This window comes from Ostrea edulis, chromosome 6, assembly GCF_947568905.1.
Source record: "Ostrea edulis chromosome 6, xbOstEdul1.1, whole genome shotgun sequence".
NCBI lineage: Eukaryota > Metazoa > Mollusca > Bivalvia > Ostreida > Ostreidae > Ostrea > Ostrea edulis.
Window position 1 is genome coordinate 63,718,913 of NC_079169.1, and position 21,489 is coordinate 63,740,401.

At 36.1% G+C, this 21,489-nt stretch overlaps 2 protein-coding genes and 1 pseudogene across 2 annotated transcripts; 2 read left to right on the forward strand and 1 right to left on the reverse strand.

The window, feature by feature from the left end:
- Positions 1-2,984: 2,984 nt before the first annotated feature.
- LOC125647307 (uncharacterized) lies at positions 2,985-5,049 on the forward strand (annotated as a pseudogene).
- Positions 5,050-8,673: 3,624 nt separating this feature from the next.
- LOC125667753 (uncharacterized) lies at positions 8,674-10,405 on the reverse strand. Its single transcript, XM_056140372.1, has 5 exons — positions 10,078-10,405; positions 9,568-9,739; positions 9,270-9,438; positions 9,007-9,165; positions 8,674-8,820 (listed from the first exon to the last, which is right to left on the reverse strand). The coding sequence occupies exons 1-5, from the start codon at positions 10,152-10,154 to the stop codon at positions 8,723-8,725; spliced, it is 675 nt and encodes a 224-aa protein (XP_055996347.1). The 5' UTR covers positions 10,155-10,405; the 3' UTR covers positions 8,674-8,722.
- Positions 10,406-15,149: 4,744 nt separating this feature from the next.
- LOC125683128 (uncharacterized) lies at positions 15,150-20,412 on the forward strand. Its single transcript, XM_048923955.2, has 3 exons — positions 15,150-15,208; positions 18,822-18,919; positions 19,042-20,412. The coding sequence occupies exons 1-3, from the start codon at positions 15,192-15,194 to the stop codon at positions 19,827-19,829; spliced, it is 903 nt and encodes a 300-aa protein (XP_048779912.1). The 5' UTR covers positions 15,150-15,191; the 3' UTR covers positions 19,830-20,412.
- Positions 20,413-21,489: the final 1,077 nt, after the last annotated feature.

Here is a 21,489-nt window from a genome sequence, read left to right on the forward strand (position 1 = left end):
AAGAATCCAACAATTATAACCTTAAGACATATATTTTTATGAATGTATAATGGTTTGTTGTTTAACTTATGTGAACTGTTCATGCAGTGTTCATGGTTTACGCTCAATAATCAGGTTGGGCACACACCCCTAAATGGTACTTAAACTCCCATATGGTGGTCAAATGCCTAAATGGTACACCTAATATACTGACCAAATGGTCGTTTTATTTCGCGCCAATATTATTGAAAAACAATGGGCTGGCACGTTGGCACAGATTTCTTCCCCGACATTGTTACAGACTATAAAAGGCAACATACCTGACTTCCACCGTAGCATTACAGCTGGAGTTGCTGAACAGCACAGAGCAAGAGGTAACTGAATGTAAAATCACTCATACTTATTCCTTACAACACAAATATTGTTAATTTTTATAAATTTTCCTCTTGGACGTCAAGTTTCGCCTTTGCTCTGTTGAATTCAGAGCGCTCCTTTGACTATAATGATCGTTGACCAGTAAAAATTACCGTTACCTTTCATAACGTCATCAAAATGTTAGTACGGCGACCCTCTAGTACTAAAAGTAAATGTAATTTTCCGAAATCCATCAACGGAATTTGTAATTTGTTAAATTAAATTAAATTACTGTTTTAGAAATGGCGTTTCAAAAGAAGTGTGGCTGCAAAAATCACGAGATCTTTTGTGTTGATGATACAACTGAACAAAAGCTTTTCAGTGTAAATGGTAGAAAGATCAGGATTGTTATCATCAATAAGTTACGGGAGGAGGGGCTGCTTTCAGAAAAAGCGAAATATGTTTGCGAGACGTGTGTTCAATATACTGAGGTAAATCTTTATATATATGAGTTTCACCATTTTATCATTCTTTGCGATATTGAATGCTTAAAGTATGTGCCATTAAGGGGGGGGGGGGTCGGGAAGATTGAAACCCGACTGAAAAATTATACAAAAAGAAATGACGGGTGGTTTTTTTTGTTGGTTTTTTTTGCTTTCTTTTTCCCAGACACGTCTACTTGTACTAGGAGCTAAAAGAAAGAAGAGGACGGTAGTTTCAGAATTGATGTCATTGATAGAGGAGTGGGGAGTTGAAGAAGATATCAAATCGATATGATTCATTAAACGTAAAACTTAAATGAATTAGAAATGTTATACATTTCTATTTTGTTACACACGAAAGAACGAGGAAAAACGTATTTTTGAGGACTCACTTCAGGTTGGCCAGCTATATAAAGAAGACGAAGCATTTAAGACCTTTACTTCATCGAGTAAGCTAAGATTTCAATTTTCAAAAATGGTATATACAGAAAAAGAAATAAATGGCATATACAGAAAAAGAAATAAATGGCATATACAGAAAAAGAAGCAATGCTTGAAAAATGTTTTAAATGCGTTTTCATTAATTTTGAAGATTTTATACTTGGACGCAACAAGGCCCTCTGTGGATTTCTAAGGGGATTACAAGGTACTTCCTCAAATAATTCACAATCAGAAAATGCGATAGAGGCTGTTTATTTTCTAAAGAACAAAAAATTTTATTGGACCGTTGGCATTTGCAGTCTCCATTGGTATACTCGAAAACAGGTGTGCAATTTTTTTAATTAACATTAAAATCTGAAAATTGAAAAAAGTGTGAGATTTCCAAACCAACAAATTAATTTTTGACAGCTTATATTACTTTTTCAAATTATATGAAATATGTCTTGGTATCTAAATATTCAAAAATATGAAAATTTTAATTTTCGTAGGAAGCAAGGATGGTGTGGGCATTGTTTCTACGTGTTCGCCGGGTGGGAGTTATACGGCTGTGTTAAAGTGGTTAAATGACCACAGTCAGCAAAAAATAACCTTTCCAAAAGAGTCTGATGTTATATCTTTCTTTGATAACAATCAGGTGTGCCCTCCATAAATTTAGTTATCCCAGTTCTAATCTTAAATGGTTGTTTGAGATTAGAATTAAATGGTTGTTTTGGACCCGTGGGGATCCGGGTTAGAATAGGTCCTCAGTACCCCCTTGCTTGTCGTAAAAGGCGACTAAATGGGGCGGTCCTTCGGATGAGACCGCAAAAACCGAGGTCCCGTATCACAGCAGGTGTGGCACGATAAATATCCCTCCCTGCTCAAAGGCCATAAGCGCCGAGCATAGGCCGAAATTTTGCAGTCCTTCACCGGCAGTGGTGACGTCTCCATATGAGTGAATTAATCTTGAGAGGGACGTTAAACAATATTCAATCAATAAATGGTTGTTTGTCATTTCCCCTTGTAACTGACTTTAAATTTCAAAGGTTATTGGACGCAAATGTTGAGTAAAGACCGACTTCAAGGGATGCAGATTTGTTCATATTGAAGTCCCATCCATGCCGCAGCATCAAGAGGAGTGTAGCCCTATTATGTGGCATTGTTTTGATTCCAACAGTAAATCGGAGTGTATAGATAAAATCAAAGAACAGGAAGCTATCAATGAGAGAACATTTAACAAGATTAGGTACTTATTGAGCAATTATACCATCATCTACATGTACAGGTTATATATTTTAAATAAATCCACAAATACCCACCTACTCACCCACGCATTTATAAAAATATACCGGTAATTATAAACATATATCTATATTATTCAGGAATACGTTTGTTGAGGAAAGACTGAAGGAAATTTGAGAAGCAGCAAAGTCATGGCGATGGCGTCCTGAAAGATCATATCAGGATATAGGGCTCACGGCGGGTGTGACCGGTCAACAGGATGCTTACTCCTCCTGGGCACCTGGTCCCACGTCTGGTGTGTCCAGGGGTCCGTGTTTGCCCAACTATCTATTTTGTATTGCTTGTAGGAGTTAAGAGATTGATCACTGTTTGTTATCATCACCTTGCATTGATGAGGACAACCTGCAGGAAGCCAGAGAAACTCCACTCGCAACTGAAAGGCATTTCTAATTTTGTTCTTGTGTTCTACGTCATGCAATCTACAATTTATTGAAAATAACGTATTTAATGCAAGTATATAGCTCATATGAATTCAATGAAAAATTCAGATATTCTTTTGTGGAATCGAAACACAAACCAGGACACTCCCATGTTTTTGCAGGGGAACCAATTTTTGAAAACCCTTGCTCTTATGAGGCCGTAGAAAATGTTTGCAAAATTTATCAATCACAATATACACTGTCTATCAATTAAAGTTTAGATGGAGTGATATAGCTCTATATAATATTTACTTTTCGTATCAGGTACTCGATGATTTTCTACTGGAGGCAGATGTAGGTGGGGCTCGCAAGTGGACAGCCATAGGGTGTCACGGCCTCCCATGCGTCCTGTCCTCGAGAATCATTGAGGACATATACATATGCCCTGTCTGCAAGATACAATATATATTGACAAGGGGAGGAAATATAGAAATACCCTCATGTTGACAGGTACAAGTTATTTCTGCAGAGAATAGAACAGTATCTTGTAATGCTACAAATACTGTTATCAATCCAACCCCAATCTTCATCTGTCATAGTTTTTATTTCATTTTTATATTGTTTTAGGACACGGTCATTTTGAAATAAACATGACAAAGGCGCTTTTCAAACTTCTTTGCGCCAATATGTTATAACACTAATGCCTTCATAAACAGTCAAAACCTTTATCTATAGAGTTCACAGCAAAACAACAACGTTCACACACAATAATAGACAATTCGTTCCCACCACGATTACAGTTAATTAACTCGTTCACAGTCACTTCGATAAAACACACATAATATAATATAATGGCGTTGGGACATTAGATTGGTAGACTTAGCTAAGATGCTAGGATTTAAAAGTCCCAAGGCTCTTGCTGCATGTCAGAGTGCAAGCGGTATGTAATAAGACGTATGCTAGGTACTTAAATTAAAGAAGATATATTTGGTATTTCAGGTTTAAAGTAATTAAGGAATTTAAATATCTATTTCAGATCATCACAAAAGCTGACAGATCTTGCAAATATTTCTATTTGCAATGTCTGCAGAACTTATAGTTCCTGATGTCCGGAAGGCAATGGAGATGAAGCAAACACCAAACTGTGATGATTTTATTACAAGTCTATCCACCCCCAATCAAAAAACCATGTTTGAAATCGTTTTCCATTTCAGCCTAGCTCTCCACGTATTTCATGCTGGCGTCAGAAAAAACAACAGCGAAGCTATTCTTGCTAGCAGAGCAGTATTTTCGCCGTTGTTTTTTGGTCTGAATATGCCATTTTACATGGAGACATATATTAGGGACTGTATGATTCGTGTACAATGCCCATCTGCTGTACACGACTTCATTGAAAAGAACGAGTCCTACACTGTCAGTGGCAACCTTAATAAAGGAGAGGGGGTGACTTTGTTTTAGAAATTATCAATAGGAAAATTAAAAGTTTCATGCCCCCCGGTCTGCCATCTGATGAAAGATGGACGACTATTTGTAGAAATATTAAGAGATTATACAAGGTAAATTTACCATACATAAACCATTTGGCTAATTGTAAACTCATCGAAATATACAAATAGATGACGCCGATATTGATATGTATTTCAGATATCTCTAAATATGCAGCAGGAGTTTGGAATACGCGAGACTGATGGAGAGTACACATGCGCTTATGATTTAAACCAGGAAGTAACATCATTCCGGACTGTCATCAGACACAACAACTATCTTCAACGCCAAACCCTCACGACACTATCAAACACAACATTTTGGACACCAGTTTTCCACAATTTCAACAACATGCGCAACACAACAGAGATCTTCATTACCAGTACATCACAACGCACCCTCTTTCATCACGGCAAAAATACACTCAAATTTTCATTTTAGAGACACAACGCTAAAAACACGAAGACATCGGCAACAAGACAAAAGCAGAAATTACACCCATTATTGAAACCAAACTCAACTCCACACAGCTAGATACTCTCCATCAAAAATTGAAAGCTAGATACTCTCCATCAGAAATTGAAATTAAGAAGAAGGCCGAAATACTGGATTTCTTAAAAGAAATCCCTGATAGTCCAGAGACAGAAAGTGATATAGAGTCTGATTAACAGTAAGAGCAATTTATTTTTTTTTTATTATGCGTTCGTTATGTTTTATTTACTTTTTAGACATTAAATTCTTTGAACAATAGAATCTTAGATTTTCCAAGGCTGTTTTTCTGTATACAGTTACTCCCATGCACCATGCGTGCCTCCAGAACCGGCAGTCCTTCGCCTCACACCCGATCCACATCTTGTTTTCTCCTTCCGCCTCCCTGCAGATTCTACATCTTTCGTCATCCACATCTCTCCCCCCCCCCCCCGAGCAGATTCACTAGTCTGACTGGCCTTTTCAGATGAAGAGGTGGACGGACGTGATGACGGACATGAAGAGGTGGACGAAGAGGATGAAGTAGGCGATGAATTATGATCCTGAAACATTGTGTATAAACTGTAAGATGTATTTCCCTGGGTTTTTTTTATTACAATACATTTTATTGTACTTATTAATCAAAACTATTATGAAGAAATACCTCTTGGAAATTTGGGCTTGCGTAAGTATACTTTGCCCCAGACAGCGCTTTGATAACTATCGAGACCTCGGCAGATGTCGCAGTATACACGTCTTACACCTTTAAAGTGAACCATACACAAATTCGTGATTTAGAATAAATTGTTCATTGTAAGTTATTTGTTAACAAAAATTATTATAAGATTATTAAAAGGAATTAATCACTTTATAGGCCATGTCATCTTAAATTTTAAATATGGATAGGACTATTATTTTTCAATTTTCAAGAAAATTATTTACTTACGTCATGATGATAAATAACAACCTTTTCAAGTAGGGTGTCTTTTCTTTTATTAAACAAGCGAGTTACTTCTGTCAAAACCTTAGTTTCCGTTTTCCTTTTTTTCAACGTTTGTAGACTTGTAACTTTTCCGCCTTTAGTGACTTTTTTCTGAAGTATACGAAAGGATATATTTATGCAAGCAATATTAAATGCGATTGTAAGCGAGATTTGTGTTTTATTTGTCTTTAGACGGAGGATTAATGAAAAATTACATGTTTGCAAGTCCACATTAAAAGTGTTTAGAGGTAAATACACGTTTACAATGTTATCAATCCTACGTAGTTCTATGGAGAAGGCAATTTTAAATCTGCAAAAGCCGCTAGGGTGGAATTTTATTAAAAATGTATTTTATCATGAAAATTATCGTCAGGTACATACCCCTCCAGAGGACATTGTGCGCCGTGTTCGCTTTTAAGGTGAAAATCGAAATGCACAGAGTTGGACGCCGATTTCGTCAGTAAACATAGGTACCGATTTGGTTGATTGACCACCATATGGGACATTTAGGGGTGTGTGCCCAACCTGATAATCGGATTGTTCATCCACTTAGCTCAATCAATGAACTCCTTATTTCTTATTTCTTGGACTGTCCTTCTATTGCACTGATCCACCACTGAGTTTTTCCGGGGCTGTAATCCTGGACTTTGTCAATGGATGGTATCACGCAGTCCCTCGTGGATCCCTCCTTCCTTCGTGGATAATTCCTTCCATCGTGGATCCTTCCTTGATCCTTCACCGGCATCACATGACCCAAGTCATAAGGCAACAATTTTGAACTAATGAAATAATCTCTGTTGACAACATAAGTGTGTAGACAACATGAATAGAACGGACTCTGAACTAATTTTTTTTTGTCCAAACTATTTTTTTCTAATATAAGATCAATGTTTAGGGTGATTTGAAAAGAAATGGTGGCTTTAGTATCAAATTCAATGAATTTGAGTTAATTTATTTTAAAAGTTGTTGATAATCATATTGGTAACGAGATTCAAAGGATATGGTTTAAACTATCCATTCACAAAAAGGACCAGCGAAAGGTGGTGTGGAAACATCAACATATCATCGATTATATTTGTTGCAAATTTTCTCCATTTGGCAATTTGTTTTTACGGGAATTATAAATGCGCCTGAAATGGGTATCTATGTCATTGCGTATTTGGATCCAATCATTATTAACACGTAATATGAATAAACATGAGGAAATTGAATTAGTTTACAATGCAACAACCAATATTACGAAATGAAACTTTGCATGGGTATTTCTCGCAAATGATTACAATGTACAAGACTATTGTCATTTTACAGCCAATGCAGAAATTCCATGACTATCTGTAGAGCAGATATCATCATTGTGTGTCTCTAGCATTGGTCTAATCTCGAGAGAGCCAATGCTGACTCTCAATGGTCAATGCAAGAATTGGACCACTCAAAGGCCAATGAAGGCAATTGGTAACTTTTTCAATGGCCAATGCAGGCACTGGAATAATTTGTCATGAGCTAATGCATGCATTGAACCAGTTTCTCAAGAGCCAATGCAGGCATTGGACCACTCTGTTAAGACCCAATGCAGACATCGGACTACTTTCTCAAGAGCCAATGCAGGCATTGGACCACTCTCAAGAGCCAATGCAGGCATTGGATCATTCACTCAAGAGCCAATGCAGGCATTGGACCACTCTCTCAATAGCCAATGCAGGCATTGGATCATTCACTCAAGAGCCAATGCAGGCATTGGACCACTCTCTCAAGAGCCAATGCAGGCATTGGATCATTCACTCAAGAGCCAATGCAGGCATTGGACCACTCTCTCAAGAGCCAATGCAGGCATTGGACCACTCTCTCAAGAGCCAATGCAGGCATTGGACCATTCACCCAAGAGCCAATGCAGGCATTGGACCACTCTGTCAAGAGCCAATGCAGGCATTGGATCACTCTCTCAAGAGCCAATGCAGGCATTGGACCACTCTGTCAAGAGCCAATGCAGACATTGGATCACTCTCTCAAGAGCCAATGCAGGCATTGGGCCACTCTGTCAAGAGCCAATGCAGGCATTGGATCACTCTCTCAAGAGCCAATGCAGGCATTGGGCCACTCTGTCAAGAGCCAATGCAGGCATTGGATCACTCTCTCAAGAGCCAATGCAGGCATTGGACCACTCTGTCAAGAGCCAATGCAGGCATTGGATCACTCTCTAAAGAGCCAATGCAGGCATTGGGCCACTCTGTCAAGAGCCAATGCAGGCATTGGATCACTCAAGAGCCAATGCAGGCATTGGATCACTCTCTGAAGAGCCAATGCATGCATTGGATCACTCTCTGAAGAGCCAATGCAGGCATTGGATCACTCACACAAGAGCCAATGCAGGCATTGGGCCACTCTTTCAAGAGCCAATGCAGGTATTGGACTACTCTTGTTACAAATGAATCAGAACACTGCATGATTCAGATATGTACTGTGGAATGCGAAGTGGCTATCTCAGGATCCATATGTAATTATATAGAGCCACTGCATGTTTCGACTAAACTTATTATGTAGAGATGATGCAGGCTGTTGATGACCGTTTTTCGGACTCAATTGAAGCAATTTTTGTAGAGCCAACGCAGGGCTTGAATGATGTTATGTGTTTCACCAATGCAGACATGAGACAACTTTTTTCCCAGATTCAATGTAGGCTTTCAGTGTCTTTCTATGTACAGTCAATTCAAGTAATGTATGGCCAATTATCTAGAGGCAAAGCAGTCAATTTACTTTACCATTACATAGATTTCCTTTTTTTATCATCACTGAGATGACTAAAATTCATTGGCTCATGAAAAAGAAAACAAAAAAGACTGATACACGTTTCAATCAATTCTTTTTGTTTGCAAATCAATATTTTATAATTTAATCTAATAAAGAAATCTGTTGCAGGATCTGATCATCTCATTTCTGCCATCTACTCCAACAACATTGAAGCCCTTCCTCAGTCCTGCTTGTAGGGCTTCTCCTGCAAAATATTGATGTTGATCAATTGCCTAGCAATATCTAGAACTTAGCATACCAATATGTAATTAAGTAAATCAGAACATTAATAAGTAATTAGCACATTATGAATATAAACCACCAAACAATGCATTAGCAATCAATAGCATAAATAGTTTAAAATATGTATTACATGCAAGATATACTTTACCTTTTCCACAGTGCAGGACAAGGATATTTCCCTTTTTGTTGACCTGGGAAAATAACTTTTCAAAGAAGGCTGTCTTTGTGGGCCCTTCTACCAATATTGTCAAAGTTTTTACCGTACTCTTGCTAGAAGAAAGGCACACAAAGGGCTGGACGCAGTTACCTGAAACAAAAATATTTTGCTTTACAATACTATGAAAACTTGAAAGCTTAGATAAACTTGCATTAAAAATTATTAAAAGTTTTATTTCTTAATTTTGAACTTACTCTTTTTGTTGTAATATACAACAACGGTTGTGCCTTTGTTGGGGTACATTAGTTCCATGGCCTTTTTCGTGTCGCTGACTCCGCTCCATGAAGTGGAAATTATGAATGTGTGGTCCTCCTTCAGAGAAAGAAGATCCACACATACGCGGAGTAATGGTTGCCAATCATACTGCAATAAAAATAAATCTGTATGATTGCATTGACTCAATTCCTTTTTTATATATATAAATATATAATGCTTTATTTTTAGACGTTAACAATATTATTATATGATGATTATATGTTCCATCTTACTTACTATTTCCTCATTAAAAACTGTTATGTCGACAGTGCTTTCCACTCTCCCAGCCTTCAAAAATGTTCGGGGATCCTCCTGGAAAACCATGGGTGTTGATTTCTGCCCTGGATCTTTTTCTTTGCTCTCCATGAATTGCCGCAACCTCTCTCCAGGGACACCTCTTTTCACATCTCTGTAAAATATGATATGATATGAAATTGCTTCGCCTCACTGGAACTATCATATAGCTTATACATATAAACCTGTACACAACAACATGTGCATGTAGCATAGGAGCTTGGACAATGAAAGCTGCAGATGCTGTTGTAATTATTGGAAGTATATTTAGGATGAATGACATGTCGATATCATTGACATTAACATTATATACATGCGTCCAAATCATAGATGTATCATATACATAAAACTGCATTTCACATGAAATAGATATCTCATTGATTGCTCTTAGAAACAAGGAAAAGATAGAGAACTGATTCCATTATAATATTCCTGAAATTTTCGTCAACATACCCTATAAACTGACTGAGCTCTTCCTCTGCCTCATCCTCATTAGTCCAAAACTTATTCAAAGTCTTCTCCCAGGGCATTTTTGAAATTTTGCATACAGCCACCTGGATGTTCCTTGTCCCCTTTAGATATTCAGCCTCCTGTGATTTGGAAAGATTTGGGGGGAAAAGTAACCTATGAATCTCTTAATCTAACTGGATGTCAGATGATTATATATATTACATCATTCTAGATATATTCTTTATTTTATATAAACAAAATTACCTTTGTCATTTCTTCCAAATCATAATCTAAATTGGTGACCTTTACTAGCTTTTCCATGATCGTCTCCTCTGGTAGAGTCATGAAAGCTCTCCAGGGCCTGGTCACATTTAGGGAGGGAGTAGAGATGGATTCGTTTTTCTGACTATGGAGTCACCCTATACAGGCTTTTGAATTGTCCAATGCAGGCATTGACTGACTATGGAGTCCCTCTTTGCAGGCATTGGCCGACTATGCAGTCGCATAATGCAGGCATTGACCGACTATGGAGTCGCTCAATGCAGGCATTGTCCGAGTAATAAATGAAACAATACAGGCATTGGTAGATTATCAAGACAACCAAGAAAAACAGAACAATGCCTGTTTTGAGAGAACGTTGGTTATACTACCTTCTGCATTAACACAATAAATTTGGACATTGACGAAATGCGAAAAAAATGTTGTCTAAATTAACTACATCATCGTATACATGGAATTTTTGTTTAAGATTTCGTCAATGCAGATTTCAATATTGTAAATGTGAAAATACTTTTGTAAAAAATTCACTGCTTTGTATTTAAAAGTTAATCATTTTATCAAATCGTCTATATTTTACTCATATTTACATTGCTGACAAAAATTATTACAATTTTGCACATTGCACTAATTTTTTACAATTGTATCAATAGGATATTTACAATATAAGCCTTAAAATACGTCATTGAAATAAAAAAAATAGATTGGACAAATTAAAAAATAGTTCACACTCCGTTATAGGCAACATGAATATCTGTCAGTAATATTTTAATAAAAAAAATAAATCAAAAAGTGTCTTGTCTATATAAATTAAAGTTGACTTACATGGTAACATGTAAACATTGTACCATAGTTTGGCGTGCTTTCTTTTGTTAAAAGTGTGGGTTATCTGTACATAACCAACAATATCATATAGGGTAACTACTGCATAGCGGTCAACTTCCGGACATTCAAATCATTTTACAAAAAATTCCAAGTGTCAAGCAAACACGCTCAAAAGAAGTGATAAAAATATCCCAATAGAAATTCTACACTATCGATAGAAATAGTATGGTATTTAAATGCTCACACTACTGTCACACCTGACTGACCTCACACAGGTGGATGTTAGCCAAGGTAATATTCAGGTATAGGTCAACGATAAAATAAGCAAAACATATGATAAGTAATGGTTATCTTCTAGCATCCGAGTAAAATTCACATTATCAAAGAGATGGGCGGTCCTTCTGTCACTCGTGCGCGGAGCGCACGAGTGAGAGAAGGACCGCCCATCTCTTTGATAATGTGAATTTTACTCGGATGCTAGAAGATGACCGACTTGTCACATATTTCAAAAGCTTCTCATTTTACATTTATTGAACCATACATTCAATACACTGGTAGATTGCCATATAGCATCGTCGGACGATGCATGTGTATATAAAATTTAATACGCTTTACCCGTAAAACAGCAAAACTAACTTATTGGTGGCTGTATAACACAAATATTAAAGTGGGAAAAGGATTGAAGATTAGCAAACTCTTTATAAAATGAGAGAGAAAGAGAGAGAACTATTTAACAATTTACTGACTGCAACAACGGTCACAGGTATGTGTATACATGTATTTGTTACATAACACTTCTCGTCTGTTTCAATGCCCCAGACATCGATCAGCGCACACTTTACCCGTGAAACAGCAAAAGTAACTTCACGAAAACTGAATTATCCATGTCTTGTTTCTATTGTGTAATTCTGATGTTAGTACCGCCCATGTCATAACAAGGTGGGAGGTGCTCGTTTTATCACATATGCGATAAAAACGCCTGTTGATGATAACCAGATACAATTCCTGAACAACAAAAGAAAATCACCGTAAATATGTGACAAAATACACACCACGGTCTTTTTTTCCGTGCCCGGGTTATGAAATGGTCAAGTAGAACTACATGTACCCAAAACAGCCTCAAACTTGCTGCTAAGAAAATCGTGCTTCGTTCCACGTCAGCACACACGGGAATAGCTCAGTATCAATGCGTCACTCCTGACCGCGTGTTAACAGAATAATGGGTATTATTATATGGTTGAATAATTCCTAGCTCTCTAATTGGCTGAGATCCAACAATGTAGAAATCATACTACGCTATGTTTACCTGCACGTGACCTTCCAGGTGAACATAAGGAATTATTATTTTCACATAGGACCAAAAATAGACCTTCCAGGTGAATATAAGGAATTATTTTTTCCACCTAGGACCAAAAATAGGTCGTTGAAACTTACAATTAAAGCAAAGAACAATCTTGAAGGGTTTTTTAATCATATAATAAAACAATTATTGCTGTTTTTTAGGTCAATACGATGATTTAGCCACCTTCGAAGTACAATATTCACCTCGCCCTTCGGGTTCGGTGAATATTGTACTCCTCAGGTGTCTAAATCATCGTATTGACCTCAAAAACAGTAATAATTGTATATTGCTGACACATTGAAATTTAAAAGGACCGTTAAGCTAGCCTGATACACATGTGATTGTTAGTTTATATGGGAATTGAAGGTATGCATGTGGTAAAAATTTTGATTTTCTTTAATTTTTGAGAAAATTACAGATGATTGAACTTTTAGGAGATATTGCATAGAGAGTACATGATTTATCTTTAATTTTCCTTCCAGTTTTCGAGTTAGGATCTTCTCAATTTACAGAGTATTTGTATGGGTATTAAGGATGTGCATATAGCAAGGATTTTAGTTTTCTTTGATTTTTAAGAAACTTCCAGGTTGTTGAACTTGGTCCATTTTGAGGAAATATTATATTAAATAAAGGACACGGTTTGTCCTTATAATTCCTCTCACAGTTTAGAAGCTATGGTATTTGTAAATAACTTCTGAAGATGTGCATAGTGCAAGGATTTTGATTCTCAATTTTTTTTTTAATTTTCTTTGACGTTTCAATATTGAGAGGTCGTTGAACTTTGTCGAATTCAGGGAAACATTTTACATACAGAACTCTTGGTTTGTCTATCTACCTCCTGTTACAGCTAAAACCCTTTATTCATATTATGCAAAGAAAGTATGACACAGTCTGATACTAACTGTAAATGAAGCAAATTTCTACAAATTATGGCTTATGAAAAGCACCCTATGTAAGCATTTTCATGGGCGTATTATGTACCGTTTGCGGTACTCTTGTTATTCATATATGTATGTCGATTCGATATATCCCTGTGAACTCGAGATCAAAGACACCACAGAGTCCTCCACATCTGCTTCGTACAAGGTAACAAACCAATTTTATGACAAACGGGATGATATCAGCTTTTCCATTATCAACTTCCCATATTGATGTACCAATACCGTATAGCGGTTTTTTCTGCGAGGTGATAAAGACTTATTTTAGCGGATAGATAGCTTTCCGCCAAAATTTCACTCGCGAAATATGCACCGAATTGCGACTTAAGTATTTACAAGACTGATAACTCTTCCCTGTCCACCAAAGTTTATTCCGCTAAAATTATTAGCATACCTTTGAGTCAGTTGATGTTATAGGGGTTTCAACAGTCTTGTTTAAAGTCAGCATTTTGCAAATTCTGTGGTCGTTATAATGATCTAGTTTGCCAAAACAACCTATCGTTGGGTCAAATGTTTCATACCAATTGTTTGGCCTTTCTAGGCACACTGATTTTGATTACAGATTATTCCGTCGTTAGTTCGAGCCCCGCTCGTTCCTTGGCCACATCATACCCAAGGTGTAAAAATAGGTAGTGACGCCCAGTATTCAAGTGAGAATTTTACCTTAAGCTCTGGGGTCAGACATAGGCTTCTCACTGCTAAAGTCTGCGCTTCTATATACAAATAAAGACAAGGTACATGCGAAAATAGCAGGTTGAGTTTTGGTGAATAAAATTAATTATCGAGGGAGATTTGGTCATATATTTTACATATAAATCTACACAATAAGTACATTGTAGTCGGCAGTTGACAAATAAGTCTAATAAGTACATTGTAGTCGGCAGTTGACAAATAAGTCTGGTTTTTAACACAATTTTTAATACAGATATTTTTCTGTATTTCTTCAAAAAACTGACACTGGAGGATATAATATAATCCGCTATTTAACCCTTGTTACAGATATGGCAAATTCTCTCGGGTTTTGGAGTGCCTCACTATCTTCAAGTCTCGACAGGGAGACGATGATTTGCAGTTCTGAATTTGATAAATATTGTTCTAGCTTTTTTAGTTAGTGCATTTAGATATCTTTCCAAATTTGAAAATACCGTTTATGAAAGGTATATATGAACCTTAGACGACTCACATATGTCATTTTGCCATTTCTGTATATACTGATCTTTAATGTTAAACAGTAGTTGTTTTTATTAAAGGCTTGTTCATTCCATACGTTGGAATACCCACAAAGATTTAAAAAAAAAAAAATAGTAATACATGGGAGCCAAGAATTGATTATACACATGTAGATACTTATATAAAATACAATCTCATTCCCTGGACTTAAAAGTAGCTTTGTCCAGTGAGATATCAGTTACATATGAAAGGAAACGACGATCTAAGTCCCACACTAGCTTCGTCCACACGCTGCTGGTTAACTGTTACTACACTGCAGTCTGTTGTTTTGTTTTGGAGTTTCACGTCCCTTTGAGAATCTTTCATTTCCAGCCTTAGGTGCTACGAATTTTATGTAGCACACGTTAACCCTAGTACATACTTGTATATCGTAATTTGTACTCTTTTAATCACTGTTTACACTAATCTAGATACACTGTACAATTTTATCTCAACATTTGGCGTCATGAAATTTTTAACGTACTAAATTATGACTTCACCGTTGACTCGATCGTTTTATTATAATCATGGATCCGATCTACAAGTAAGATTTTTCTGTATTTGACACTAGATGTAGTCTCAGCTAATTACGGGTCCTGATAGTTCGACATAACATAATTCTGTATATTAATTACATGTATGAATATCTGGGGATAATGCCGATTTAAACAAGAAAACCTGTACCCTAAATTAGATACCCGTGGCCGTGGACTGTAGTAAGCAACCAATCAACTGAATGAGTTACAATGCATTGTGGGCTACTACAAATTTACAATTCCATTGAAAATATTGATTTTCAATTTTCTCTCAAACTCTTTTCTTGTATTTTTGCGTAACTAATGTAGCTACATGTATAGGACTTTTGACTCCAACGTGAAAGTGGGTCACGCAGTTAATTTTACATAGAAATAAAGTCTTATGTAATTTCCAACAATGCAAATTAATGATCATTTCTTCACGTCACTTTTCCGGGCATAATGCTTTTGTGTGTGTGTTTTTCACCGAGCAAGGTTTAAATCTTACATGCGAAATATACATGTACATGTACAAAAAAAATAATGTTTATTTCCACATATCATACTGCAACTGTAAAATTTGAATTTAGTTCAACTTAAAAGGAAGTCATTTGATTGATTAATTTTATATTGTTTTACGTCCCTATCAAGAATTTTTCACTGATATGATGACGTAAAAAAGAGGCCCACAGGCCTTATCGGCCACCTGAGTACTAGTGAAAAGTACTACTCCCAAGGGCTATGTAATCTAGGGGGAAAATTCCTATTCTGAATATCTAAGCTAAATTCTAATGTTCAGCAACGGTATAAAACAAGATGTGTTCTTAAAACTTCAATGCCCTCAAAAGTGCATACACTGATGAAAGGCTTTACGTATTAATGTAATAGGTGTGTTAACATTAAAAGATACTACTAATTTGGACCCATCCTAGAGTCAAAACCCTGGGTCGTGAAATTCACCATTTCTTGAACAGCCTTTTCTGCTATTCCTAAGTATGCATTTAGATTTTATATAGTATCAGCAAACTTAGAGAAGTCCTTCAAATCATTATTATAATTTTGACACCACCCTGAAACCGATCCCTTACCCCTAGGATCATGGAATTTACAATTCTGGTAAAGGACTACCCACTCCTTCCTAATATCCACTTAGTTTCAATTTCGTATCAATAGCACTAAAGATGTTATATAAATGTTTTACACATAAACACTATATACTAAGTTAGGCCCCACCCTGAGGTCAGACTCCTACACCGGGGATCACGAAATTTAGAATTTTGGTAGAGGCGATCCTGCTCGACATTGTTATGCATTTAGTTTTTCTTATACATGTGCTGTTGTAGAGAAGAAGATTTTTCAAAATTGGTCAATTGTCCCACCCATAAAGCCCCAGGGGTGCAAGAGTCCCGAAATTTACAATTTATGTTCCCCTTGTTCCAAGGATGCTTCATACCAAATTTGAAAAGAATTGGAATGGTATTTATCAAGAAGTTGAAAATTTCTATTGTTCACACATTTAATAACTGACCATTTTGGCCCCACCCTAATACCAAAACCCTTACCCCTGGGATCTTTTGGTAAAAGACTACCTGCTCTTTCTAAATATCCATTTAGTTTCAATTTAATACATGTAGCACTAAAGAAGATGGCATTTAAATGGTTTACACATAAACACTATATAGTAAGTTTAAGCCCACACTGGGGGGTCAGAACCCCTACCCCGGGGATAATGAAATTTACAATTTTGGTAGAGGCCTTCCTGCTCTACATCACTATGCATTTAGTTTTTCTTAAACATGTGAGGTTCTAGAGAAGATTTTTGAAAAATGGTCAATTTTGGGCAGTTTTTGCCCCGCCCCTAAGGCCCCTATGCTGCAGTAATCCTGAAATTTACAATTTATGTTCCCCTTGTTCCAAAGATGCTTCATACTAAATTTGAAAAGAATTGGAATGATAGTTATTAAGAAGAAGTTAAACATTTCTGTTCTTCACACATTTAATAACTGACCATTTTGGCCCTACCCTAATACCAAGACCCAACCAGGGGACTATGTATTGCCATGCAATACTCTCAGAATGCTTGATATGTGAAGTAACAAGTCGCTTTATTGAAGTAAAAGTAGGTGTTTTCCATTTTGTTTCTTAAAGAAAAGCTGCTTTCAGTAAAGGATATAAGCCAAAAACTGTTCATTCTGTGAGAGAAAGAACTGATCGAGGCCCGTAGGGCCGAGATCAGCTCTTTCTCTCACAGAATGGACAGTTTGAGGCTTTATTTCAATTCTTTATTGTCCTTGAGTTATACAACTCATCGGAATACATCTAGTATATGTACATTTGTATACACAATATATCAAATTGTATAAGATAAACAACAGGCTTATATCCTACTTAAAACATTACATCTTTTGTTCTAAGAATGGACAGTCTCAGGTAAACCCATTGACAATAATAATTTATATGAATAAAGCTATTTTTGAATAGTCTGACGATATAACCAGTCTTGCATAGAATTCTGTTTCTTTTGTTCACTTATTGGACAGTGTCAGGTAAGTAGTCTTGTACTGCAGGTTTTATATTCACTCACTCTATAGTACCGAGCCATATTAACATGTCGTCCTCTGATGGGGAGAGCATTTTCATTTCACAATCAAAATTTAAGGATTTTAATGAAAGTAGTACAAATATTATCTTAATGAGTGTTATATTCTGGATATGGGAGGTGAGAAAGTTATGGATCCAAATTTTGATTTGAAAAGCATTGTGTTTTCGAATATTTGGACGAGGAGCCAAAAGAACTCAACACGCCCAACTCGTGAAATGAAAATATTCATGAAAACGAAAATAGTAATTCAGAATTAGGATATGCTAAGAAAGAAAACATAAAAAAGCGTTGTGAAGAAGTTTTGGAATGTGACTCTGAATCCAGCGAAATTCAAATACAGTATGGAAATATGTCTTTCAAATTTAAGTTTTGATGCGATATAATAATGGCCAATGGAATTTTAAAAATTGTGAATCTTAAAATTGAAGCAGAGAATTCTACTAAAGGGAAATATCGTTTTTAAGTGTTTCGGTGATTTTTCCTATATCTGTGTTGATTCTTACTTGTAGGGTATTTAAAATTAAATTTGTATCTTTTGGACAAACGTATTATCTTTTTCTTATTTTCAGCCTACCTGTAGACGTCTAATAAGTTATTGGGTTTACCTTGCACTATCCAATAAGTTGACAATTACTGTCTATTATTTTTAAGAACGGACAGTATCTGTCCATTCTTAAAAATAATGGACAGCAATTGTCAACTTATTGGACACCTACAGGTAACATTTTCACTACAAGTGGACTTTCTCCTATATAAAAGCGTAAAAAAGACAAAGGATTGCGTATTAAAAATGTTTTAATTTCTGTTTAATGTAAAATATCAAGCATTATCTTTTTTTTTAAATTGTTCTATTTCCTGGAACTTCGATGATACGGTATTATATGCGAGTCGATTGATATACGACTTATCTATAAATAAAGACAAAACATTTTCACATATAACATATGATACTGACATGGAAACTGCGATAGAACATGTAAAAGAAATCAAGTCAGTTTCAATTTGGCGGAAACTTACTAAAGTTGCTCTCTTTGATGTAGATATATAAATCAACTGAATATAACCCGTGAAATGGACGGAGGTCTCTGTGCAATACATTTTCCGAGTGGATACTCCCCCGATGCTCTTTCACCGAACGGTAGGGATAGGTTTGATAATATTTATTGATCAAGAATTAACTAACTTTTGAATTCGTTCTCAAGTAGGATAAAATGGTAAGATTTGTTTTACTTATAGAAAGAATGTACCATTTCATTGTAGATGAACACAGTGCATTTCTTCAGCTGTTGGAATTAGATATCCTAGCTCAAAGAATACATAATGCTCTTCTGCCTGAAGATCCCCAATCATTCCTTGATTTCCACAGGGTATTTGCTGACAATTTCTTATATATGGGTTCCTTGAAACTAGAAGTTGATCAGAGATTTTACACAACGGCATGCATCCAACACCCTTTTGATATCGTGTGTGCTTTACGTTACGTGGGTAAATCCTCGTATTCTGAAGTATTCAAGTTCACAAATAGAGTCGATACACTTTGTTTTGCAAATATTACTCAACAACATATACTGGTTGATCCAAGTACCAGAAAACCCATGGAATTCCCTTCATATTGGAGAGAAAAGTTTGGCAAAATGTCTGAAGGGTTACCATTAGTAATGAAAAGACTAGCAAGACCGGACATCTGTACACTGAATTTGGAATACAAGATCCAATCCTCTGACTTGGATATCCAGGAGCACACAAACTTTAGCTCCTACGTTAGACTTTGTACCGAGGTGAGCAGAAACGCATTCATTGACGGGTTATTCAGAAGATTTTCAAAACAAATGATCGGAAACGGATTGAAGGAATTGCAAATGAGGTTCGAAAACGAGGCTCTTGTAAATGAAGAGGTTGTAGTTCACATGTGGGAAGCAACTGACAGAAATGATCAATTGTGTTTTGAGATTACGAGAGGTCTAGATGTGTGTATTCAAGCAACCATGTCATTTTATCAGGCGTCTATAGATGGATGTAAATTTGAATCATTGTATTCAAAAATCTGACAACAGAATTCGGCGTATCTTGATATTTTATATTTAATTCATAATTGATTTTTATGTGCTTGTCATATGCTTAAATCTATTAGATAATGCACATACGGGGAATCTGCAAGGAAACCCGCATGGGCACCAAAGATTATTTGATATTCATTTGGAAATTGTAGACTTGAATTTTGTAGAAGTGTTTATGTGTGTATGCGATGTTAATAAGTCTATTTGATCACGTGGCAATTTGCATAACGAAACGTTTATGCATAATTTACCAGGCATTCTCATCTCAAACCAAACAACAAGATTTTAACCACATATTTACATTACTGATTTATACATACCTTTGATTATAAATGTGATTGGAAATAGTAATGTTTTATCATTATTTTTCATTCATGGAGAAGAATTATACGCATGCAAGCCCATTCCGGTACCCCAAATGGCATGTGTATACGTCATTTTACGCATATGTGGTAAATGAAACCGACACGTGAAAGGTGAGGATAACGAATCGTGATCAATCTCATAACGCCTATAAGCCATACAAGAAGGTAAGACTATAGTCGTCGTTTCCAAAATAAATAATGAAATACAGGTTTTGTTTTTGATTACTGTATTTGGGGAACAAAGATGGGTGACTTTATCGAGCCGAGAACCCACAGAAGGACAAATATCAAAGTTAAAATTGAAACTCTTCAGAAAAAGAAAATGCATTCTAGTTAAAACAATCAATCCATAGTTTCCAAAAAGGCTTTTTCGATGTGCCCATTTCAAAGGAACATTGAAAAAATTCTATTTGACATCACGTATACGCGAAAAACGCACAAAATAACAGTAAATTTGACTTTTCCAAGCAGATTTTCATATGGAGTGGGCCAAGTCTCCATTGTAAACTGAGTAAAATATATTAATACATGTTCAGGTGTAATATGTTTTGTAAATAAAAGTATGGAGACTTGACCCACTCTATGAAAAAAACTTACTTCTTGTGTATAACTTTTGTCGTATTATCAAGAAAATTTCTATGTCCACGACGCGTGACTTTAGATAGCTTGAAATTCGGGACTTATTCAAGGGATGGATAGGCGAGGAGGTATAGCGACAGTCTCATTGAAGTTTTGGACAAGCCCAGATTGCATATCTATGGTTCGAATACCACATGGTACCAATTTGTCATACCTATTTTTTCTTCTTATGAATTATCAGACTTGCCATAATTATTTGTCTCTGGCATTTTATGCTAAGTTTATGACGATCACAAGTAACTGATTCCAACATGCAGCTAGTGAATAAATGTAAACAAGTATTGGGTCTCCTGTGAAGTATGGATGTTGTTTATGTAAACGACAACTTAAAGGAAAGTTAAAGAGAACAATTTCAACGACTTGAAGAGATCATGACAAAAGCCAAATATGTAACCAACTGGTGCACAGACACAGCGAACTAAAGTTCAGTACAAAAACAAATCAAGTGTCTGTTTCTGTCCCATTTCTATTTGCTGAAATCTAACAGCAAATGTGCGATCTGTAACTGTAAAACCGGCCTCAGAGTTGTACCAAATGATGCGAAAACTGATGTCTTTATTATATTTGGTATATATTAGTACCAGTAGGTTGTAATAGCTAGTTGTTGGGGAAAACTGAATCCAAATCAAAGCATTAATACTGCACCC

Excerpts from the sequence above, each read along its gene's own strand:
- LOC125667753 (XM_056140372.1), bottom strand. The coding sequence starts at position 10,154 with ATGCCCTGGGAGAAGACTTTGAATAAGTTTTGGACTAATGAGGATGAG. Across the intron at positions 9,740-10,077 it reads GAGCTCAGTCAGTTTATAGG|AGATGTGAAAAGAGGTGTCC; the intron begins GTATGTTGACGA and ends CATATTTTACAG. Across the intron at positions 9,166-9,269 it reads TGTATATTACAACAAAAAGA|GTAACTGCGTCCAGCCCTTT; the intron begins GTAAGTTCAAAA and ends TTTTTGTTTCAG.
- LOC125683128 (XM_048923955.2), top strand. Across the intron at positions 18,920-19,041 it reads CGATGCTCTTTCACCGAACG|ATGAACACAGTGCATTTCTT; the intron begins GTAGGGATAGGT and ends ATTTCATTGTAG.